Source organism: Dreissena polymorpha, chromosome 4, assembly GCF_020536995.1.
Source record: "Dreissena polymorpha isolate Duluth1 chromosome 4, UMN_Dpol_1.0, whole genome shotgun sequence".
Classification (NCBI taxonomy): domain Eukaryota; kingdom Metazoa; phylum Mollusca; class Bivalvia; order Myida; family Dreissenidae; genus Dreissena; species Dreissena polymorpha.
Genome location: NC_068358.1, coordinates 20,520,405 through 20,540,993, shown reverse-complemented (window position 1 = coordinate 20,540,993; position 20,589 = coordinate 20,520,405). Strand labels below are relative to the sequence as shown.

The following is a 20,589-nucleotide window of genomic DNA, read 5'->3' as shown; positions in this document are numbered from 1 at the left end:
AAAAGCCCTGTAATTTGAATAAATATTTACTCCAACAGTCCCAATCAAGAGCCTTAGTTGCTAGTACCTGATGTTTGGCAGCTGCAAGCCATCCTCCCCACCAGCTGCCTCCCTCCGCCCCGCCAGGCTGAGAACTGAACACAAGCACACATAAATATCCTCACCATTCTGTATGTCAGTCAATGGTAAAGAAAAAAATAGGCACAGAGCGAAATTATAACGTGCCTTATCAAAATACCATACAAGATATACACTTTAGTAACACGATTCCTGTAAATTTTAGCTTGAAAAGTTTGTAAACATACTAAAGGTTAGCAATAACGGTGATATGTAACCCATGTATTATTAAACTAGAAATGTCAGTCAAAGATCAACAACGTTAAAAATCTTAAACCTAATGGTAGCATACGATAAATTTATAACATATATGAGTGAATAAAGCTAATACAGTTGTAAATTAAGCTAGAACAACTGGAAAATGGTGATTTGGAAGAATGACGTACTTTCCACGATCCGCCATTTTGTTTGTTTTGACATATGACTGGTTCCCAATTCATTCTAAAACCGGGAGTAGCTGAATAAAAGGGACCAAGACTGTTTCGGTAAATTGCTGTTGTGGGTACACAATTTGTACACACCGGTCTTACTGAATAACGTAGTAACATCACCATCTATGTATAGAGATAGAGATAAAGAAAATGAAGAGCTTGATTCAGAGACTGAGGGCCTTCTTCAAGAACTCATCTAAGGTATGTATAGAATGGTTGTGGGTAAGATATGTACCAATACCTTTTCCACCAGACCATACATAAATAATTAATTTGTGTGTGTGTACTTTCTCATTACTCATTGATTCCCCATACTTTCGGAGGATAGGAGGATATTTGTTTCAGTACATTTTTTTCGGCGTAGCTGTTAAACGTCACTTTTGACTTTACCTGACCTTTGTAAGTGTCCAATAAAATTCAAAAAAAAAATTCCCGCGGCTAGACGCGAATGAATACACTTCATTTATTCCATTGGCTGATTTGAGCATACCACCAGAACATTGGAAACATGACCGCGTCTTTGTAACACTGTTTTACTGCGTGTTCAGCATGAAACAATTTTATCTCTAATGAAAAGGCTTGATAGATAGACCTGTTTTACACTCTACTCTTGCCATCAATACAGTTTGTGCGTGCACCTTTTATTTTCAGAGGATTGCCAGCGTCAGAACGTTTGTACTTAAAGGCTATGTTCTCATATTTAGTTATAACTTCCATATTCCTTTCTGTGTACTAGTATATTTAAGTTCATAGAAGTATCGTTTTCATTATCCTGATATTCGCTTTGGCCAAACCATTTTAAATTGTTTTCGAAATTAAACATTTAACATGTAAATGTATAACGTTTAAAACAAGCCGTCGTTCCAGCAGTGGAAGTGTGGCCTCACTTTTATGCATGGTATCAGGGTCAGTTCGCGGCCAGTAAAATAATCGTTATATAATATAGACGCTATCGCGTGAACTAGTTGAACTGGAATTTTCAAATCAAATCAAATTATCAAATAATTTTTTTTTAAGTCGGTACATGTGTAACAAAGAAACATTAGCTATGAATAGCTATTAACCGACATTCTTTAGACAAGAAATATGTTTAATGAAGATATTCAGCGATATAATTATGGTATGTCAATAATAGATACTTAATGCGTTTTCAACAATAGCATGATACATATTATTTTTGATTAATTTAACAATAATTATTCCACCATATTGACTAATGTATTAAGCATGAGCGCGATTATTATCGATACTGTTAATAATCAAATCAAATAGCAAAATCCCGACAAACCACTCAAACAGGTTTGTTCGAAGAACGCGCGTATAAATATTTAAAATATGTACGGATACTTCGCGTGTTGCCGGTTGACTCATATGTTTTAATTTCACTTCTATTCTTCTTTTGGTTTTCTGTTTTGTATCTTTATGTTTATGACCAGCAATATGTAATAATGTAAAATAAGCCGCGAAAACTCAGCGTAACATCCCGTACTGCAGATGACGCAGCTAAGAACTACACAGAAAGACATTCGCTATCTTTGATCTCATTCATTGAACTTTTTACCTTTCACCAACTCAAACCACAATCAACGCCGTATATCTTTTTTTTTAAATATAGTTCTTGTTCATAATTGAGCTATGAATAAATTGTATATGCGCTAATATGAGAGATACATAACAGGTAGGTGGGACTCATTACAATAAAGCAGACTCATTTCTCGTGTTTTTACATTAATCAATTTACTAGTAACATTGTAATTACATGAAAGTGCATTCTACTTAATTTTTTTAAAACTCGAATTGTTATGCTTACAGTTATTTTGTTGCATATTCAACTACATGTTTTTTGAAATTACAATTCAAGTGTGAGGTTTGAAGATCCTTTATACCAGGTAACACCATCCTCCAAATGCGCATCATCTATCGTTTAAGTACAGTGTTCCCAGTTGTTTTAATTTTTGGGTGTGTGTTGTGTATCGTGTCTATCGCATATGTTTTGTGTCACTCTGTAATTTTTTTTCTTGCCGTAAATAAAGTACCAACTACTATGATAAGATTTATCTCATGCTGATGCAGCATAAGTTAAAATTGGAATCCCAGGCGATACGTGTTTACGTGTACATGTCTAGTTCGAAATGATGAATTCTGCATGAGTTTTTAGTAAGATAAGTTTCCCATTTTCGAAATTTTATATGGTTTTAACTTTACTATCAAAATGCAGTTGGGTAGCCTTTATAACAAATGCTATAATTACGGTTTCAAACCTCACGTTGTAGCAGACGTTCCACTTTGTTTATATTTTGCTTGAATAAAACAAGAAACAAAGACAGGGGCTTTCTCAATATTTGTTTAACTAGCGACACGAATGGTGTACATCAAACATGTATGTCCATCTCATTATTACGTTAAAAACACAATAATGTCAATACACGTTTATACAATCTATCATCTGAGTTAATTGAGCTCTTATTGAACTGTCTTCAATATTGTCATGAACAAAGTAAAATACAACAATGATATACATAAATTAACACATTTGAGAAACTAGATATACGCATCAGGAATCCAAAATATTTCCTATCACCCATCATAGCATCAGGAATCCAAAATATTTCCTATCACCCATCATAATCTCATTTTGTTGCAAATATTGGACAAAATTGTACAAAATGCATGCACATAAAGCACAGTAAACACACACAAGAAAATATGACGTAAATGTATAACAAACTAGATAAAAAAAACATTGCATAGAAAAGGTTTATGCACGCAAAGCGTTTTGGCACATTTCATTTTTTAAATAAACATTTCACAAATATCAATAACGTTAGCTTAGTTATTCTGAACAGAGTGAGTGAGTTACAACTCGGTACGTCTCCTCATATTTTGAGGTTTCTGGAAGCCTATACGGCCCACGGCTTCCTTGATCTCGTGAAATATGTCTTCTACAGGCGTCTTGGGACCCCAGGCATTAACGACAAGCCCATCTTCGTCAACCAGGTACTTCCAGAAGTTCCAGTTAGGTGTAACACCAAACGAAGCTAAATGAAAAAAAATGCACAAGTATTTTTTTGATTTAATAAAATAAGAATTCGCACATAGAGTAGTTGAGCGTGTGTAGTTTATGCAAGATATGTTCGACATTTCATGTTGCTTCATTTCATAATGTATGTACATTGTATTAGTAACAAGTTCAGTTTTGCATAAGTGTGAAAGTAAGGTACGGTACATTACGATTCAGAATTATGTATTTGTCTTGATATTGAGATATATCAAAACATTTAATTTACGTAGTGCAGAAAGTTGTACTCAACAAATGTAACAAAATAATTCAGTTGTATATGAGTACCTCTAAGTAAATAAACATAGTGCGATGCACAAATAGTTAAGTAAATAAAACTAAAATGGAAGCAAGTATTTGAACTGGTGTTCACGTGACCCAGAATCAAAATATTTATATTGTCAATATAAATGTTCAATATTTAATCAAGATTGAGTACAAAAATGTCGCCTATAGAGTAGTAACAAGAGTTTTTATAAATGCTACATAATGTCAAGATAAACACAATGACCCAGATTCAATATCGGCCTAGATTTTTTGTTGACGACGCACGTTGTCTGACAAAGACTAAGCACATTAGCTAAGCACGGACATTTCGTGATTAGGCAAGCTAAAGAGTAAAGCTGTCGTACAAGATAGGAACTTCCATGCCTCATGCGCTGTTTCACCGATAACATCCACTTTTGCAAACACCGGGAAATGCACACGGTATACTTCCGATACAAATTGTTGAATCTCTTCATTAGTCTGAAATGATAGCATGCAACAAATAGCCATATATTTGTATAACTTAGAAATGAATATTTTTTAAACAGCGAGTCAGAATCTTACCTCACTGTTTACATTTAAGGACTGCATATATATTATAATTGTTCAAGTAACTGATAAAGCCTTCTTAAAAGTTGGGAGTGTATTATCACATGCATTTAAAAAATATGAAAGCAGTAGTGTTAACATATTAGTATTTTAGTTGAATTCTTCTAAGTTACAAGAACATTGAATGCCACAAGCAATCTTATAAACGAGAATTGCATGAGTTTAGGCCAACGCATCCGGAGGATATTGTGAAAAAAAATTACTGTGACAAGAACCTGTGGACTTGACATTTGATATGTTCCTCACAAATATTAGGCGTCTCCTTAAGAAAGCAATACACCAAATGTGCATGGTAGCAGGTCTTCTCTATTTATAGTGCGGAAACGAAAGGTCTTTGTAACGACCAACTGACCTACCTACAGACCGACCTACCCAGGTGCAAGCTTCATACCCCCGCTTTTTGGTCGAAAGGCTTAATAACTACATAAAAACATAATTATACAGTGCACAACACTTTTACATATTGCAACCCAAACCGATACCCCTGGTTCCTGATTTCCAAACTGGTTACAGGGGAATGCAAGGATTTCGAACTTTTTTTCGGGTCCCATGACATTTTTGAGCCGTATCAAACTTCTGTAGTGGTCGTCTGTATAACCACACTCCGAAGCGACGTTTACAACTAGGACAACCTAAAAATACCACCATATGAGTGAGATCGAATTAAATGGCAATAAAATCACCGCAGTTCAGAGTCACTTTCCCATTTTTCAAAGGGCCATTCTTTATAAATAATTTACTGTAGATTCAATTAAATTAAACTTATCAGTGATGCCACGTTGGAAGGCATTGATCACTGTCTGAAAAAATGGATAATAATACGTTCTAAAAGACATATGAGAATATACATTTCACGAAAGAACAATACATATTTTAAAAATTATTACCCGTAACTAAATAAGAAAATCGATATCGAATAGGAACAGATTCATTATTTTTTTAGATATAAATTATTTGAAAAGTTCATTTTTAACTGCCTTTATTTCATTATATATTATAATTTCAAAGTAATATAAGGACACATTTTTACTAATTCAAACAGTAAAATAACTATTATACAAATTTAATAATAAGTAAGGACATAATATTTATATTTAATATTGATCAAGATCCGTCTTTACATGTCGAAGAATCTCCACTTATGCTCCGGTCGCCAAGTATATAATAAAAACATTATATAAAATGATTCCAAACAGTGCACGCTGGCATTAGGACAGGTTTTAATATGACCGGTTCGACTTAGTCCATCTCAACCAGCTGACGACAGACACTCGATCAATTAACAAAAGGTTATCTAAAATTAGTCTTTCATGATGTTTTACAAAATCTAACATTTAAAAATGTTGTTTATTTTTAAACATTAACAATAATTACGTGATAACATCTGAGCATGTTTGTGATGGTTGATTACCTTTCCTCTGAACTGATCGAGGGCAATTATTTCACCTGCTGCGTTATTTACAGAAAATGCATAAAAGTTTACAATTTTCCGAGGCTGCAAGTTATCTGATTTTTCTTGCAAATCAGAGGATTTGCAAAAACTTATCTCGCTCCAGAATACAAAAACCAGAAGTACACACGTTTTTATCGGGGATGCCATCTTTGTTTACGTTTTTGACTCCAAGAATTCTCTACACGGACACAATTCAAAATGGTCCAACATATAAAATTTGCTGAACGACTATCCTACTACAGCATAGTAATAGTAACTGTACGGTAAAGTGGCAACAGTGACTCAGTGACATGAACATTCTTTAAGTGTAAATAGTTTTTGTTCTCATCATTCACGCATTCCTTGAAAATAGATGACTAAGTGGTGCTAAACTTAGTTACGTTACAGATATTTTATTTTACTAAACATGTCTCCTTCATTTCATGGTTTGGTTTGAGATTGTGGAAATAAAATCTTAACATTCAAGTTGAGTTGTATATTATTGTTTTTTATTCCATCACTCACTCCCTTCCTCCCTCAACACTTTGATGAGATCCTGTATACTATTGTATATTGGTATTACATCTACATAAATATGCACATCGTTTGATCCTAAGACCGAAGTACATACATTTTTTTACTGGCCTAATATCTATATCAATGAAAACAAGTTATTGAAGACAATTCATATTATTGTTCGACCTGAGTAAAACTGATATTTTTCAGCATAACTTTGCGTAAATTGTTCAATCAAAAAGATGCTCAATACGTTTACCATCGTATTCCAATAACATTTGACAATGTAAACATACTGTTTTTTATTACATGTATTTTCAAAATATATTCAAGTCGCCCACAAAGTTGTGCGGTTAGCGCGCAAACCATCAGAGCTGTAACTGTGAACACATACGGGGAACTATGGAGCCTCTCGTTGTTTTGAGTTGTTTGAATTGTTGACCTCTGTATTACAAGAGCGAGAACTTGAACACCAGATGCGAGGGCACGACATTTCGATCAAAGAACGCGAGATCATTATAAATTAAGAAATTTCGTTTGCGAAATCGTGTTATTAATTTTTGCGATCTCAAACCATAATCTATACCCTCGGATGGTAATTTTGCATACTCGTCCTTGTATATCCAATTTTCAAACAATGCGAGCAAACGATCATGCGCTAATAAGCTCGGACATCTTGCATAGTGTTTTTCTTTCAATTTTGCATCGTTATATCACAACCACGCATCGCGATTTCTCACTCTCAACCATTGGATTACAAGGGCGAGAACACCAGAAAACGATGTGATGTTATAAAAATACGTTGCAAAACAACAAGTTAAAGATTGCGAAATGGATATCTCGATACCGCAGTGAGTTTGCGTGATTTCGCCTTAGCATAGGTCAAGAGGTCTAGTTTGACAGAAACACTGAAAGTAAACAATGCCACTGGTGGTTTTAGAATGCAATATGTGTAACTATTCTTAACGTTCTCTTATTTTGTTATCATGTTATTATTTGCTATGCACAATTAAAAAAGGTTACACCAGAGCGGGCATTTGGCCTCTATATGATGTCTACAAAAATGGTTCGTAAACGTGAAACTATTGTTTGTAGTAATTACATATTAATAAGATATAACATATTTGCTTGAAAAGCTCAAACGAAGAAACTATTGCATTGAAATAAACAGCAAAATAAGTTTTAGAAAGCAAAGGAATGTTAAGTAGCAAAACATAATAGTTTTGGCAAGAAATCACCATGCTATTTGATTTGTTCTAAATAAAGTTATCGAAATGACTTGTCTAAGCATATGCAACCGTAAGGAAAGATTGCGAAGTTTAACATAACGATCTCCGAAACTTGACCTATTCTTAGGCGAACACGTTAATGTATGATGCGAGAGCACGGGATAACGATGAGATAACGATATAAACGTCGCAAAATTATAGCGTGATTATGCGTCTTCGCATTGTGATCTACGCCCTACCCCCTCCCCCTGTAAAATTGACTATATGTTCGACAAATTGTGTGTATGCCAGAGTTTATTAACAGGTCGTCGCCGAGTCTTTACGTCTACCATGTGCTGACCTGCCCCTTTTTGCTTGAGGGTTTTATTATCAGCGTAGGGTGTACTACACACGCCTGATGTCTTTTTGAAAGATATTTCTTGTTTAAATAAATCGTTGATAAAAATTTGCAAAAACAACGGAAATTTTCGCCATTTGTTTGGCAGTCAATATAAGTGTGTATTGCTATCATTTTTTTCTTTCTTGTGTGTGTCACTAGAAAACTTATAGGTGTCTCTTTTTGTCCCAAGCAATTACTGTTTTGATTGGGTTCATGGGGGATTTTGCCGTCGGCTGTTTATTTATGTTTAACTAACGAACTATTATATCCACGAATAGGAAAATTTTAGCGAAAGTGACTCACTTTATAAAAATATGCCCTCATATAACTTTCGGCATACCGATGTAACTAATCTACCGCATGACAGCGATTTTTAATCGATTTTCGGCAAATTTGGGGGTGGGGGGTGCGGTCGCCGTTTCTGCCCCTTACTAAATTAGAAAATGGATGCATCTTCGCTGTGTTACCATTAATTTTCTGTCGAACGAAGGGTTTTACTTGTTATTGATTTTGTTTTGTGGTTGATACACTATTGTGTTTGTAACTTTTATAAACGTCAACTCAAGTGAGTATTATCTGATGATATAAACAACGCAATACGTGTAACCACTGCGAATTTACAATACAAGTGCGACATCAGAAACAGGGTACCGAGTTAACAGTGTTGGAAGTTACTAGTATGGTCCATTTCACAATACAGATGGTGTTAGACATAGGTTGTTTCATACTAGAACAAATTTCAACCTCACACACTACTAGATATTTTGCATTATGGCTTATGTAACTTTTATCGTTGCAAATACACATGAAAACATAATGTTTTGGTTTGCACTTGAGTTGCAACGATAATTTACTTCTTTGCATTGTTTGATTACGATACGGGACTTCATTACTTCCGTGTAACCCATGCACGCGCAGATATGTACCGATCACGAGTGTTGACTAACCACGGAAAGGCTGAACTGTATGTTTGCTTCAGGTTTTCGAATTCAATTGTCATTGATCAGCGAAAAGCATCTAAAATCGGAGACGTTCGAAAAACATTGCGTCAGCCTTTTCTGCTATTCGAATATGTGACAATTAAGTCATCTGGTAATGCGAATAAGGCTACCGCACATATACGAAAAATCGATCTTAGCTTGAATGGGAATACAAATATTTAAGGAATGGGTCAGTGTTAACATGTAAGCTATATTTAAAAGTCTGAAACACGTCAACACTGCAAACACACGTAATAAACAAGAGCATACAGATTTAAATTTTAAGTTTAGTATAAAACGATACATATTTTTAAATCTTAGTGGTCGTTTTAAACTATTTTCCCGCTTGAAGTATATTATCAATTTGTTCGAATGTTTTCAGTGTCTCAATCGCCAGATGACAATTTACAAAATACCAAAAATGAGTAAGATAAATACCTATCCACCATTTATATTTTTATGTAACATGAAACAAACAAATGTTCATGCCTTAGTGGAAAACACCTGCGATTTCCTCACAAATATTGAACCCTACTGTTATCTTCAATTGATATGTTTATAAACAATGATTCATACGAAACATAATTAAACAATATTGCGGACGGCACCAATTAATTGGTGAGTCGTTGTTTTATGAGTTTTATTTATGACTTCTCTATTTATGAAAATATAATATTGTAAAACTTTTTTTTTAATTTTGTGCATAACTACATTTTTTGAAATAATATGAAATGCTACTGCTTGTATTTTTATGCACTTCAATCACAAGTACGATCTCCTCTAACCTCCATTGATGATATTTGTTTTGTTGTATATTCCTATTCCTGAGAAATAGAAAGAAAATGTAGTTAATTTGTTAAAACAAACCTTGAAAAGGCCTATTTAGGCGAAATATAGCAGAATAGGGTGAAACCTGTTCTGGGCTATTCCTTTTATATTACAAATGCATAGCTGTCATTAACATAACACATGTTAGACAAGCCATGCGGTCTGAAAATCAAGATTTTTTTCTTATGCATATTACTAATCAAGATTTACTTATTTCCAATGGAGAAATATCTATGCCTAACGAAGATTATTTTTTTCTGAAGGCATACAATTTCTTTAGGAAGAATTCGTGACTTTTGACCATTTTGGCCGAGTTAATCGTAATATTTCTAAAATATTTGGGTTCTTCTATTCCTATGAAAGATTTTTTCTCACTTCCAAAGTATGTAATATATAAGTACTTTTTGGGTAATTTTATCAGTAAGGAACATCAGATAAAAATGACTAACGTAAAAGCTGCAAGTGATATAAAGTTTGTTTAAGATTAAAAGAGAAATAAAATACAGAACCATAAAGGGGAAACCATCGCTTCATCCTTCCGTTTTTGCGTCGACCTTTCGTCAAACACCCGTTGCAAGGTCAACGTGCGAAGATCATGCAAAATAACTGCGTTCGACGCGCGTCGTTGTTCTAATAATTTGTTCGTTGAAAGACGATTACATCCACAAAGTGTTATCGCGTACGATGTGTGACGCCTTTACTTTACTATTAGTAAATCTTAAGATCCCGTTTGAAAGTCGCACGGATTCCAAAGGTAAAAATTTCTCGGGAAAGACGTATACATACATTGAATATGTTCGGAAATAAACGTCGACCAAGTCAGTTAAAACGATTGATTGCCTTTTACTGCATGAATATGCCCCAAATAGATACTCATTTGCATTCGATATGCTTCCAAGCAGCGTTTAAGATATCGCCATAAGGTCGATTTTGTATACTACCTTAAGGTATGGTCTACGAGGTTCGTAACGTAATGTGTTTTGATGTTATCAAAAGAGGGACTATTACGAAAATAAATAGCATGAAGGTAGCTTTCGCATAAAGACTCATGGATCACTTATCTGACAAAACTTACGTGTATGTCTTAAGCGTCAATTCAGTGTTACCAAGCTTTGCCTATTAAGTAATCTATTTTTGAATGGGCACGTTTTAACTTTTATTAAAATACCTTACGCCATTTCTGACAAATTAGTTCCCGAAAAACCTACAAAAATCGGGGCAATCAGACTAGCCTTCCTTTCATTCGAGAAGTCGAACTGAAAAGGCAACGCATTCGACCCGAATTATCATGAAGGAATAACCTCAGGTAGCTGTTTTGCACCTAAATTTCAAATGGGCTATTTAGAGATTACCATCACAGACGATGACAATGATTATGTGTTTTATTGTTGCTGTTTTTGTTGTTGTTGTTGATGATGATGTTGATGATGATGTCAAAAAAGAAAAGAATTTACTGGACACTAAGGGGCTATGAATATGTAGATACCATTGAAACTGTCCAAAACAAATTTTGTAGACGCCATTTGCTTGTTAGGAAAAACACAAATACAAGTATCCTAGGTGAATTTGACTGACTGCATTTATCTGTGACATACTTGGCTAATTGCATTACATATTGGTGTAAGCCGTTAACGATGTCCAATTAATATTTCCAATACAATTCTATAATATGTTAATATGTTAATTTCTTAAATAAATTTCTCAAATTAAATTTGAAATGTAAAAAATAAAACATGAGACGCTTAGTATTTCTCTTTAAGAAATTCCTTTAAGAGTTAAAGGAAGTTCACTTAATTTTAAATATATGAAAACAAATACACAGAGTAAAGAAATTTATTAAGTTTATGAAGCTGCCAGAATTTAACTTAAGTGAAATCTTATGTTTAAAGAAAAAATGGCGGACATAAGAAAAAATATTGCGCAATATTTCAACTTAAGTTATTGTTTAACTTAAGAAGCTACTGGAATACGGCCCCTGAATTGTAATTACATTGTGTTAGTTACAGTCTTGGAAGTCTTTTAATGTCGAATTCACACTCATGATGCAGACTGTATGCTTTTAAGCCCTAGCTATAAATAATGACCGAGACTAAAGACTAGGTGCTAATTGATTACAGTATTATAGAAGTAAGGAAGTAAGGTACTGTATGATTGGTGGATGCGAGATACATATGATTGGTCAGTGATGTGTGTGGGCGTGACTTGGTATTAGGGATGAAATGGTTTTGAAAGGGGAGAAAGTCAGTGAGATGTTAAGAAGAAACAGTAAGAGAGTCAGTTAGAAATAAGTTAGAAGTCAGAAAGTAAGTTGGAAATAAGTTAGAAACAAATCATACAAAAAATTAGTTTGGGAATGGATAGAGTTCGGAAAAGGCAGAGGATAGAAGAGAGAAAGGAGGGAAATATATGAGGATGTAATAATGTGAATAATGAGACATATAAATAAATAAAAGAGTAAATGCAGCAAGCGAGTTGTGTTGTGCTTCTGATGATAAGACACAGTTTCCCCCGGTCCGGTTACAATTCTTCTCTTTTTTGCCACCTGTAATGCACTAAATGTTGTTAAAAAGTCACCCATTTATTAAAATGATGATTATTGATATATTTGTTTCCTCCAAATGTATCTGTATATACAAAGTTTCCTTCCAAATCATGTCTTTGGGGGTAAAAACTGGCAACTACCCAATGTCCAGATGCTTTATGGAGACGTATGAAGCTGACTAACCCGAGTGGCAAGTATTAATATAACACTCGTAGGTTTGGATTTATATGTTCATTTTGTTTAAATTTTTAGTTCTGAGTTTTTAGAAAAGCCGTAAACCTGAGGTCTAGATTATTACAGAACTGAGCTGCAGTTTTCTTCTGGTGAGTGTTTACGGCTTTGTCCTTCGTCCATTTTAAGTTAAGGCTGAAATAGTTGACTTTTTCAGGCTACTATTGGTATACCATTGTATCTTCTCTCATTGAAGGTTGAATTTCTTAACATCAAGTGCGCATAAATAAATAGAAGATCCAGAATGGCCAGTGTTTCAGAAGTTTCAGACGAAGCAAATCGAGAACGGTGTCCATCGACGCCTCCAATGGTAGCCATCGTTATTTATTGCTGATTAAAAGATCAGACATTGATTTTATGGCATCATTCTTTAACACCAGTTTGTTTTGTGACATATTTATGTAAGATTTTTCTCCTTCAAGCTTTCCAGTTTCGTATCCTGGAGTTTGCTTTGAAGTTGGTTTTAAGAAGACTTCATGTCCGATAAGCTTATTTAATAGCACCTTGTATTATTAATGCAAATATCTGTTGGCAACCTGAGTTGGAAAGATAATAATCCTTTACATCTGTACAATTTTATAACCGCTGTCATCAGTTTGTACACTTTGAAATGAATAACCGCTTAAATCGACTAATCTTACTCTGGAAAAATGTGAGTTTGATTATTGACGGCAGTGTATCGCCTGAAAGCCTCACTTAGAAAAATCCAACAACCATAGACATTAACAAACGTACACAAATTGAAGTTACATTTGTGTCATAATTGCAGAGGATGCCCCGTTCCCGACAGTCGAGATCTGAAAGCGTTTCCAGCACCGCAAAATCGAATACAGAATTTGTGGTAATTGTATGAAATATACACGAAACTCTCTGATGAAACATATTATTATATATATGCTGTAAAAAAGCGATACCATTACCACTGCAGCATGTATTAATAATGATAGTTAGAGGTGTAGAATTAAAGTTAATGAACCGCTTTTTTGTTAACTGTTTAACATCGTATTGGACTATTTCATTTCCACAGTATGCACACTGTTTTATTGTATCATCTCGCAGAAAAGAACTGTCTAATTCTAATATGCCGTTTCTTGTTCTTTTGGTTAAGCGCGGCATACCCGCCAGGATGACGCTTCCCGCAATCTTACCGTCTACAACATCCTTTTCCCCGACCTCCCCAACATCCTCAGAGTACAACAAAGAATTAGACAAGAATCACAAATCGTTATTTGGGTTCGGCAGGAAAAAGAAGAGACTGATTCAGCAACTACGCACAGAGAACACAAAACTTCGGAATGACCTTGACGATGCTAGGCGTGTAAGTGTTTTACTAAAATACGACACACATACGACTAACATTATATCCTTTATTTTTTATTTGTTTCAGTAATGTGCATTTTTATCGTCGGACTTCATAGCATTCGAAAGAATAATGTTTAATCACCTAATTTTTTGAAGGCGCTTTACGTATTTGTTTATCATACTTATGACACGATTAAACAAATACAAATCTATTCACCTTTTACGAATATTTTTCAAACTAGGTTATACAAATCTTAACGGAGAGAACTCAGAAGTGTTTTAATGAAAACCCCCTCAAAGAGTTCACACATATTGGTGGTGATTTAGTACAGATCGACTGCAACAACACTTACAACATCAATGACTTCGAGAACATGATGGATGACATGGAATTACTGATGGAGAAACTTACTGGAGCATTTGAAGAATCAACACATGCACGGTGCGAGGCGGAAACAAAACTTAAAGATACACAGGTACCACGATTTATTATAGACAGTAATAAATATAATGGACTGTGATCAGTTTAATTGTTTAACTTTAATTGCCTTATTATTTTGTTTGTACATTGGCTTTGGTAAATCTAGCAAATAATGATTTTCACATAAATAATCATTTTAGCAGTTACCATTAGCCAATGTGTTGCTTTATATTAAAACGAGATTATACGATTTTGTCAAATTTTCATGAATTTATATAAAATGTGTAAAAAATTTATTATATATATATTTCAATATAAAATAAAATAAAAGTTCAGAAGAACATGTGTCGAAAAATGCGAAATAAGCCAGATATTTAATTCTGAAATCGAAAAAGGCTGTACTGTCAAATTCGCCAGCATGTATATCATGCATGTACGATGTGAATCTAAACTTAGTTTAACGGTTCATTTTAAATTCCTGCAAGGATAAATATTCATACGACACACGAACACCAACTCTGGTCCTAATAAAAAGACGAATGCCTCGGTTATTGTTGGACAATATGTTCGTCACAATCGGCTCGCGGCGCTAATTAGTCTTTGCTGCATTTTATGAAATTCCTATTTAATGTATAATTTGTCTTGCCTATTTCGTGTTATTGTAACATATTTTATCAATATATTACAATTTAACACATATAAAAAATCGTATAATCTCTATTTAAGCACATAATATGAAAACACAAAGTATTTCAACTACACTTTCATTTGTTGAACACTGTAACCCAAACAATTACAGTTACAACTACATGAGGTTACTACATCGCTAAAAGAGTGTACCAATCTTCTCAAGAACCTGGACTCAAAAACATCATCAAAGTTGAAAAACGTTCTGGCGCTTATTGCGGAACTTTGTAACGACAGATCTGACGAGGCAGTGTTGACCGATGGAATACGGGCACTGCAAGAACATATGAGAGGAAAACAACTGACAGTACCGAAACCTGCAATTCATGCTGTTCGGCGAATATTAAATAAATTTAGTATGTAACGATTCAAATAATAATTGTAAAACGCTTTACCACTATAAGAATACAATCTGAAAACACGACCGAGGGGGCATTAACTTATAAGGATTCTTGTCTTAAAACAATGTATACGTATGTTTGCGAATGCATTTTGATACTTCTGATGCTGCAAACTACGCCGAAAGTTCCTTGAAAAAAAAACATAATTTTCAACTCTATACATACCACTGACAGACTTATGAATATGCGCTTTCAATACTTAAATAAACCGGTATTTATGGCTTGCTTTTCAGATTTTGAAACGTCGTGCGATTTTGCCAACTTTCTGCTTGTGGATATAAAAGTCTGTACAGAAATTCGTGATCAATCGGGGTTAACGGAAGAATGTTTGGAGATACTAGGGCAGTGGATGCAGCAAATCACAGGGGATCCTGTAAAAACCATGTGCACACTTGTCAAGAAGTTTGAGGCGTTGAGGAGTGAAGGTAATGAAATGTTGTGGCTATTGAGATCAATTCGTTGTAGTTTTGTAAACCATAAATGTCTCATTAAATATCTGAACGGTTGCTGTATTTATATACTTTAAAGGAATCATCCATTTTATATCATTTTTGTTCCTCCACTTTCAGAGATTTAAAGATTTGTCGTTGTTCGTCTAATTTTTGTGTCGCTTGTTACTTGCGACGAAACATAGTTGCAAATATTGTGAACGTGCGCACTTTACTACTTTTTAAGTTTGTTTAAGGAGTTATGCCATTTCATATAGGATTTAACTTGTGTCGCGCTCAACTCAAACAGTATTTCTGCTTGATTGAAGTTAAGTTACAAACACATTTGGATGCATTTTATAATGTTATGAAGCATTTTCTTCAGACATTTGTGGAGTTTTTAGACACACGTGCAATGTTTGAGCATCAATGTCATACACTGCCTTATTCAAATACATTATAAGTTCGAAAACAAATTATATTTTTTAATATGCGACTAAATGTCATAAATACTTAAAAAGAGACTCATTCAAATGGTTTAAATTTACACGAAATATTATCGTAATATGTGCTTCAAATTGAGTATTAGGGGCTAGAAAATCGCAGTCTGTATAGGTAGGGAATCTTTTGAATGTCTGGTCATTGTTTTTATTTCAGCAACACTGAGGGAGTATACATACTACGTTCTGAATAAGCCTAGTGCGCATGAAAACAAAACTACAAAACGGCCAACCGTCGACCTAAGACCACTGAAAATTCCAGACCCGGAATCACAGTATATGCATTTCCTAGAGCTTGCTAATAAAGTCAATGAGACACACGAGCTCACAAAGGAAATTCATTCTTTGCTTCTCTTACGAAATACACCCGAGCTTTGTGAAACTCTGTGAATCTAGTGAATGTTGGGAGTAAACGACGTAGAAGAGCTGCAGATGTGTTAAATAGAGACACACTATATTGTGTTTAGTAGTCATCCATACGTTAAGTCCGAAAATATGTAAAATCTATTTTCACAATAACACAAAACATAGTTTTTACAATAATGCAGTTTTAAATTGAGAATTAAATTTATAGCGTATTTATATCATATAAAATTTATGATTACATATTGGATTCCAAAACATACTAAACAGTTTTTGGTCGCCAAGCCCATTGGGGCAGCGGGGAATCCGAAAAGATACAGAGTGCATCATTCTGTTATTTTACTCTGTATCAGACATAAGTTATATTGGCAATTACATGTTTTGTATCTTAAATTTCGTTTTTTTTCTCCCATTTACCGGAAATTTTATTATGTGTAGTATTAAACTGTACCGTCACAGCCACTGAATCTGTATGTCGGTAATGCTCTCGAACTTTATCATTATTGTTTCGCTCATCTATACATTACTTTTAGCTACTTTTTGTTGCTTTTCTGGTTTAATTGTGCTATAAATAATTAAATAGAATCAAACGCATATCAGTGCATTATATAAAACTACCTATAACGAAAGTTTACATAACGATGTACTGTTCTAAAAGCTTGGTCAGAAGATTTGTCCCATTAATATCTTGTTATCTCAGGTGAGCTACTTTGGGCCCTTCAGGCCCTCTTTATTGTTAAATTACACTTATTGGCATATCATCTGCTTTATCGCAATTAGATCATATGGAATCCATTGTTAAAGACTTATGCTATTAATCCGTTATCGCTTGTTTAACGGTCCACTGCCTTTACGATATACCCGGTTTTATGACACTTATCCGGCTGTAAAAACACGCACAGACGTTGAGGCAACGGAAAATAATAAGGTTTCTGAAATTGTCACCTAGATTATTAATTCTTTTTGAAGTAATACTTATATAAACATAAAGTGACAATTCTTAAGTTACAACGAAAAGGTTGACAATAGATCGAGTGCCATACATTTACTTCGGTCGCGTTCTTAAATAAGTATACTGAAATGTACATACACACTGTATGCGTATAAATAAATAGAAAATCAAATAATAAAAAAGTCAGCAAAATCGCACTACGACTTCATTATTAGACATTGCGTGTAATATATATCTATATTATTCGCGTTATTTTGAAAAACTTCGCAGTAAATATTCGCCGATTTGCCGTTTTGCAAGACGTTATTTCATTGGTCAGTTTGATTTAGCTCTTATCAAACTCTTTGGGTCAGACAAAGTATCACCGTAGTTACAAATATATCACCGCAGTGATAAATTCATTACCGCAGTGACAAAATTGTCACCGCGGTGACAATTTTGTCACCGCGGTGATATCTATTTTTAGCTGTTTGCGTATATGTACTTTTGACCCAAAGGATACGCTATAAGACTGACTTGCAAAACTGCCTCTACATTAGTTGCTCGCTAGCGCATACAACTAAAAACGATCATGCGCTATTTATCTCGGACATCATGCAAAGTCTTTTTCTCTCAATTTTACATCGTTATCTCGCAACCGCGTATCGCGATTTCTCACTCTCAACCACTCTCAACCATTGGATTACAAGGGCCAGAACACCAGAACACGATATGATAAAAACGTTTTAAAACAACAATTTAAATTAAAAATATCGCATAGGTCAAGAGGTCTAGTTTGACAGAAACACTGAGTGCCACTGGTGGTTTTAGAATGCAATATGTGTAACCATATGTGTAACTATTCTAAACATTCTCAGATTTCGTTATCATGATTTTGTTTGCTATGCATAATTAAGAAATGTTACGCCCAAATCGGGCATTTGGTCTCTATATGATGTCTACATAAATAGTTCGTAAACATGAAACTATTGTTTCTAGTAATAACATATTAATAAAATATAACATACTTGATTGAAAAGCTTAAATGACGAAACTATTGCATTGAAATAAACAGGTAAATAAGTTTTAGAAAGCAAATGAATTTTACGTAGCAAAACATAATAGTTTTCGCAAGAAATCACCACGATATTTGATTTATTAGCTCCACTGGCCAGAGGTCAGCGGGGCTTATGTCATGGTCCTGTGTCCGTCGTGCGTACGTGCGTCCGTGCGTCCGTCCGTGTGTTAATTTTTTCTTTAAACATCTTCTCCTAAACTACTGGTCCGATTCTAATGAAATTTCTCAGGAATGTTCCTGGGGTGAACCTCTTCCAAATTTGTTCAAATTATGCTCCTGGGGTAAAATTTGACCCTGCCCTGGGGGGTCAAAAATTGAAAATTTGCTTATATAAGGCCTATTTTGTGAAAACTTAAAAAATCTTCTCGTCCATAACCATTGGGCCTAGGGCTACCAAATTTGGTATGTAGTGACATCTCATAGTCCTCTACCAAGTTTCTTCAAATTATGCCCCTGGGGTCAAATTTGACCCTGCCCCGGGGGTCAAAAAATTGAAGTTTTGCTTAAATAAGGCCTATTTTGTGAAATCTTTTAAAATCTTCTTGTCCATAACCATTGGGCATAGGGCTACCAAATTCGGTATGTAGTGACATCTTATAGTCCTCTACCATGTTTCTTAAAATTATGCCCCTTGGGTAAAATTTGACCCTGCTCCGGGGGTCACAAAATTGAAAGTTTGCTTATATAAGGCCTATTTTGTGAAAACTTTAAAAATCTTCTTGTCCATAATCATTGGGCCTAGGGTTACCAAATTTGGTATGTAGTGACATCTTATAGTCTTCTACCGAGTTTCTTCAAATTATGCCCCTGGGGTCAAATTTGACCGTGCCCCGGGGGGTAAAAAAATTGAAAATTTGCTTATATAAGGCCTATTTTGTGAAAACTTTAGAAATCTTCTTGTCCATAACCATAGGGCCTGAGGCTACCAAATTTGGTATGTAGTGACATCTTATAGTCCTCTACCAAGTTTGTTCAAATTATGCCCCTGGGGTCAAATTTGACCCTGCCCTGGGGGGTCAAAATGTTGAAAATTTGCTTATATAAGGCCTATTTTGTAAAAACTTTAAAAATCTTCTCGTCCATAACATTGGGCCTAGGGCTACCAAATTCGGTATGTAGTGACATCTTATAGTCCTCTACCATGTTTCTTAAAATTATGCCCCTTGGGTCAAATTTGACCCTGCCCCGGGGGTCACAAAATTTCAAAGTTTGCTTATATTAGGCCTATTTTGTGAAAACTTTAAAAATCTTCTTGTCCATAATCATTGGGCCTAGGGTTACCAAATTTGGTATGTAGTGACATCTTATAGTCTTCTACCGAGTTTCTTCAAATTATGCCCCTGGGGTCAAATTTGACCCTGCCCCGGGGGGGTCAAAAAATTGAAAATTTGCTTATATAAGGTCTATTTTGTGAAAACTTTAGAAATCTTCTTGTCCATAACCATAGGGCCTGAGGCTACCAAATTTGGTATGTAGTGACATCTTATAGTCCTCTACCAAGTTTGTTCAAATTATGCCCCTGGGGTCAAATTTGACCCTGCCCCGGGGGGTCAAAAAATTGAAAATTTGCTTATATAAGGCCTATTTTGTGAAAACTTTAGAAATCTTCTTGTCCATAACCATAGGGCCTGAGGCTACCAAATTTGGTATGTAGTGACATCTTATAGTCCTCTACCAAGTTTGTTCAAATTATGCCCCTGGGGTCAAATTTCACCCTGCCCTGGGGGGTCAAAATGTTGAAAATTTGCTTATATAAGGCCTATTTTGTAAAAACTTTAAAAATCTTCTCGTCCATAACATTGGGCCTAGGGCTACCAAATTCGGTATGTAGTGACATCTTATAGTCCTCTACCATGTTT

At 34.7% G+C, this 20,589-nt stretch overlaps 3 protein-coding genes across 11 annotated transcripts in view; 1 reads left to right on the top strand and 2 right to left on the bottom strand.

Moving 5' to 3' along the window:
• Positions 1-20,589, bottom strand: part of LOC127875938 (BSD domain-containing protein 1-A-like) — a 43,989-nt gene that overhangs the window by 18,633 nt on the left and 4,767 nt on the right. The window contains exons 1-2 of one of the 2 annotated variants that reach the window (XM_052420697.1): positions 504-574; positions 68-134 (exon numbers count right to left, since the gene is read on the bottom strand). In XM_052420697.1, the coding sequence (XP_052276657.1) occupies positions 68-134; positions 504-520 (84 nt within the window). In that variant the 5' untranslated portion in view covers positions 521-574. Of the gene's footprint in view, positions 1-67; positions 135-503; positions 575-20,589 lie in introns of those variants that run through there. The other variant, XM_052420696.1, reaches the window with a different exon arrangement.
• On the bottom strand, positions 2,876-6,129 carry LOC127875942 (glutathione peroxidase 7-like). Of its 2 annotated transcripts, none has more exons than XM_052420710.1 (4): positions 5,894-6,129; positions 4,965-5,114; positions 4,239-4,353; positions 2,876-3,586 (listed from the first exon to the last, which is right to left on the bottom strand). In XM_052420710.1, the coding sequence occupies exons 1-4, from the start codon at positions 6,080-6,082 to the stop codon at positions 3,405-3,407; spliced, it is 636 nt and encodes a 211-aa protein (XP_052276670.1). In that variant the 5' UTR covers positions 6,083-6,129; the 3' UTR covers positions 2,876-3,404. The 2 variants fall into 2 exon arrangements, with proteins under 2 accessions (XP_052276670.1, XP_052276671.1); XM_052420711.1 differs by lacking the exon at positions 5,894-6,129 and adding an exon at positions 5,857-5,889.
• The window catches only part of LOC127875940 (uncharacterized), a 27,217-nt gene continuing 12,374 nt past the window's right edge, over positions 5,747-20,589 (top strand). Inside the window, exons 1-9 of one of the 7 annotated variants that reach the window (XM_052420700.1) lie at positions 9,567-9,636; positions 12,641-12,711; positions 12,816-12,929; positions 13,389-13,460; positions 13,728-13,937; positions 14,164-14,397; positions 15,142-15,385; positions 15,664-15,855; positions 16,516-17,218. In XM_052420700.1, coding sequence (XP_052276660.1) covers positions 12,864-12,929; positions 13,389-13,460; positions 13,728-13,937; positions 14,164-14,397; positions 15,142-15,385; positions 15,664-15,855; positions 16,516-16,748 — 1,251 coding nt within the window. In that variant the 5' untranslated portion in view covers positions 9,567-9,636; positions 12,641-12,711; positions 12,816-12,863 and the 3' untranslated portion in view covers positions 16,749-17,218. Of the gene's footprint in view, positions 5,772-9,506; positions 9,637-12,640; positions 12,712-12,815; positions 12,930-13,388; positions 13,461-13,727; positions 13,938-14,163; positions 14,398-15,141; positions 15,386-15,663; positions 15,856-16,515; positions 17,219-20,589 lie in introns of those variants that run through there. The other 6 variants (XM_052420699.1, XM_052420701.1, XM_052420698.1 and 3 more) reach the window with 6 other exon arrangements.